The sequence below is a fragment of the Orycteropus afer genome, unplaced genomic scaffold, assembly GCF_000298275.1.
Source record: "Orycteropus afer afer isolate SDZICR_OR568_19922 unplaced genomic scaffold, OryAfe1.0 scaffold00174, whole genome shotgun sequence".
NCBI lineage: Eukaryota > Metazoa > Chordata > Mammalia > Tubulidentata > Orycteropodidae > Orycteropus > Orycteropus afer.
Genome location: NW_006921761.1, coordinates 5724290 through 5728088, shown reverse-complemented (window position 1 = coordinate 5728088; position 3799 = coordinate 5724290). Strand labels below are relative to the sequence as shown.

The 3799-nt window shown below is 59.9% G+C and overlaps 1 protein-coding gene across 1 annotated transcript in view; it reads left to right on the top strand.

The window, feature by feature from the left end:
• The window catches only part of TRAF2 (TNF receptor associated factor 2), a 10474-nt gene extending 7185 nt beyond the window's left edge, over nt 1-3289 (top strand). The window contains exons 7-10 of the mRNA XM_007946943.1: nt 47-340; nt 694-871; nt 1225-1373; nt 3071-3289. Of these exons, the coding sequence (XP_007945134.1) occupies nt 47-340; nt 694-871; nt 1225-1373; nt 3071-3289 (840 nt within the window). The remainder of the gene's footprint in view (nt 1-46; nt 341-693; nt 872-1224; nt 1374-3070) is intronic.
• Nucleotides 3290-3799: the final 510 nt, after the last annotated feature.

Sequence of the window (3799 nt, the reverse complement as noted above, 5' to 3'; positions counted from 1 at the left end):
CCCCACTGGGGGTGGGTGGGCGGGGCTGAGCCTGGTGCTCTTGCAGGTGGAGAGTGAGCGGCAGCAGGAACACGAGGCCCAGCGGCTCCGGGAGCATCTGGGCCTGCTGCTGGACCGCGTCCTGGAGGCCAGTCATCTCCCTGGCGATGGGACCTGGGGGCTGCGGCTTGAGCTGCCCGGGCTCCTGGAGAGGTGCAACGCCCTGGAGACGAAGACAGTCACGTTTGAGAACATCGTCTGTGTCCTGAACCGGGAAGTGGAGCGCGTGGCCATGACGGCAGAGGCCTGCAGCCGGCAGCACCGGCTGGACCAGGAGAAAATCGAGGCACTCAGCAACAAGGTGCACGCCTCACCTGGGGCCTCTCGTGGGTCGGGGCTTTGGGCTCCAGCACTGTCTGTTTCCTCCACGTCCTGCCGTCTTTGTGTCTGGACGAAGCCCTCGGTTCTCTGAGTTGACGGAGCGCACTCAGGCCATTGTGGGGGCGGCACGGTTACGTTGTCGGGATGAGCCTGGCACCACACGTGGTGCTTTAGCTGGGACCTGGGGGGTCAGAGAACAGGGACCGGGGGACAGGAAGTGGGAGGGTGCCACAGCGGGTTGTCTTCGTGAGCTCTGGGCCTGGATCTGGAGACGGAAGGGTTCTGGGAGTCTTGGCGGCATGGTGTCCAGAGTGCCCCGTGCCCCCCTGGCAGGTGCAGCAGCTGGAGCGGAGCATTGGTCTGAAGGACCTGGCAATGGCTGACTTGGAGCAGAAAATCCAGGATATGGAGGCGTCCACTTATGACGGCGTCTTTGTCTGGAAGATCACCGACTTCGCCAGGAAGCGCCAGGAAGCCGTGGCTGGCCGCGCCCCTGCCATCTTCTCCCCAGGTGCTTGGGCCCTTCCCTCTGGGATGCTGGGCCCTCACTGTGAGCCCCCTGCGCTCTGCCCACCGTCACCTCTAGCCCAGCCCTGCCTGCCCCACCCCCACTGCTTCCACCTGAGCTCTGCCCCGCCCATGGTAACGCCACCACCAGCCCTGGTGGTCCGCCCTCACCAGTGCCCTTGTGCTCTGCCCGCCCTGCGCTCCTAGAGCCCTGCCCACCATCACCGTCACCCATCCTCATGCCAGCTCTCTCTGCCCGCCCCACCCCACCCACACTCAAGCTCCGCCCACTGAGCTCCCCACCCTTCCTCGCGCCCCGCCCCGCCCCTCACCCTCACGTGCCGGTTCCCTCTGCAGCCTTTTACACGAGCAGGTACGGCTACAAGATGTGTCTGCGTGTCTACCTGAACGGCGACGGCACCGGGCGGGGCACCCACCTGTCTCTCTTCTTCGTGGTGATGCGAGGCCCCCACGACGCCCTGCTGCGGTGGCCCTTCAACCAGAAGGTGGGCCTCTCCCCCGCAACCCCACAGGGATGGGCCGTCCTTGCTGGACAGGCTTCTCCGCGGGGGCGCTGCTGAGGAGCCTGGCTGAGCACGTCCCCTGGTGACCCCTGCCCTGTCCTGTGGGGCTGCCCTCTGAGCCACTCAGCACACAGGTACGGGCCCACGGCCCACTGAGACCAACGATTAGACAGCCAGCTTGGGTACAGGCTGTGAATGGAGGCTCAGACCAGAGCCCCTGCAGGGCTGGATGTGATGCAGAAGCCCAGGAACAGGGCGCCTTAGCCCCGACGCGCACCTTGCTTCCTGAGCGAGGTGGCTTTTTTTTTTTTTTTTTTTTTAATTGTGACTGGGTAAAAATTTACAGAGCAAATTTCACTTTTCACATAGCAGTTCATATACACTTTGTCTCGTGACATTGACCACAATTCACCCCAATGCAACAGCTCCCCTCCCACTTCTTCCCGACAGTCACCTCTTCCCTGTGTCCATCCTTCCATGCACTCCTGCCCCTTGAGCTACCTCTCTATAGATATACAGTCTTTCTTTCTCCCATGATTGTTCTCTCCAAGGAGTGTTTCTACCTCAGGTAAATGTTCAACTCCTATGCCTGTCTTTTGTTTGGCTGTAAGCCATGGGTGCGGGTTCAATTCCAGACCTGAAGGGCAGCTAGGGGCCGTAGTTTCAGGGGTTCCACCAGGCTCTATCAGACCAGCAAACCTGGTCCCCCTTTTATTTTTCCAAATTATTTTGAGTTTTGTTCCACATTGTTCTCCCTCTCTATCCAGAATCTCCTATATAGATTCCCCTCAGAGTGGATGACAGTGGTAGCCAGGCACCATGTAGTTCTTCTGGTCTCATAGTCATACAGGCTGTGGATCACATGGTGTACTAGTTGATAGGACTAATTGTTTCCGTGAATCTTTGGTTTTCTTCATTATTCTTTGTTGTGGACGAGGAGAGACCTGTCGTTGCATCTAGATGGCTGCGTGAGGTGATCTTTTATAGGTGACGGGCACTAGTACAGTTGAGTGATGTCATGCTAGAGTCGGTGGCACATATCCCGTGAAGATGCCCACTGCTTCCTATATGGGGGCTCCCGTCTGCCCTCCCCAGCCCTGGCACCCACTTGTGAACTGTGTTGTCTGGCCCATTCTAGAGCATTCATATGAGTGGGTCGTTTAGTACTTGTCCTTGAGTGTCTGCCTGCCTTCAACAGGGGTCACGTTTTTCAGGCTTCATCCACGTGACAAGTCCGGAGGTCACAGCTCTTTGGGGCTGAGCGATAGTTCTGCTGCGTGGTTCATTTAGATCCTGTCAGTGGGTGTTGGCTGGTGTCCGCCTCTCCGTCCACACCTGTGCCTGGTGCTGCAGTGTTGGTGCTGCTGGACGTTGGCGCCCACTGGGCATTGGTGGTGCACAGTGGACGTTGGCACTCAGTAGGCGTTGGTGGTGCACAGTGGATGTTGGTGGTGCACGTGGACATTGGTAGCGCATGGTGGGCATTGGTCCAGCGTCTGTCTGTCTCTGTTCCAGCTCAGGGTGTGTTCCCACATGTGGTGCGGGTCAGGCAGTGACGTGTGTGTCTCTGAGGACTGGCCACGCTGTGGTCGTGTAGCTGCCCCAACAGTGGATGTGGGTGGTTTCTGGTGGCGGTGGGAAGCAGGGTGCCTGGAGCGCTCACGGTCACCCTCCCCCAGGTGACGCTTATGCTGCTGGACCAGAACAACCGCGAGCACGTGATTGACGCCTTCAGGCCAGACGTGACCTCCTCCTCTTTCCAGCGGCCCGTCAGCGACATGAACATCGCCAGCGGCTGCCCCCTCTTCTGTCCTGTCTCCAAGATGGAGGCCAAGAACTCGTATGTGCGCAACGATGCCATCTTTATCAAAGCCATCGTGGACCTGACAGGCCTCTAGTACAGCTGCTGCCACATGGGCCAGGTGCACCTTGGGCTCCATACTGGCCAGGCCCCAGGGCTGGGCAGGGCCAGGGAGGGTGTTGGCCTCCCTGCCAAGTGCACTGTCTGTGCCCAGGGAATGAAGCCCACTGGCCACAGAGAGGCCACAGGCAGGATGTGGCTGTGGACCGCATACATTGGCATTGAGAGTGGGTGGGAGCCACGATCGGGGACCCTTGTCCCTTGGGCACGGGGAACTAGGGGGGCTGGGGGCCCACTGCCCGGCTGACCCTTGGGGCCATTCTGCAGCCCTGCTGCTCATTCAGGATAGGAGCTCCCCTGGCCCCTCCTCAGGCCCAGGGCCAGGCAGGGTGCTAGTGCAGGGGCCTGCACCCCTCAGGAGGTCGGGGGCCCTGTTTCGGCTGGAGCGGTGGTCTGCAGGGGGTGGGGACTTGGTCCAGTGCCCTCGCTGGGCACAGGTCAACACAAGGATTCATTAAACTTTCCAAATCTGTAAAATGTGTCTTGT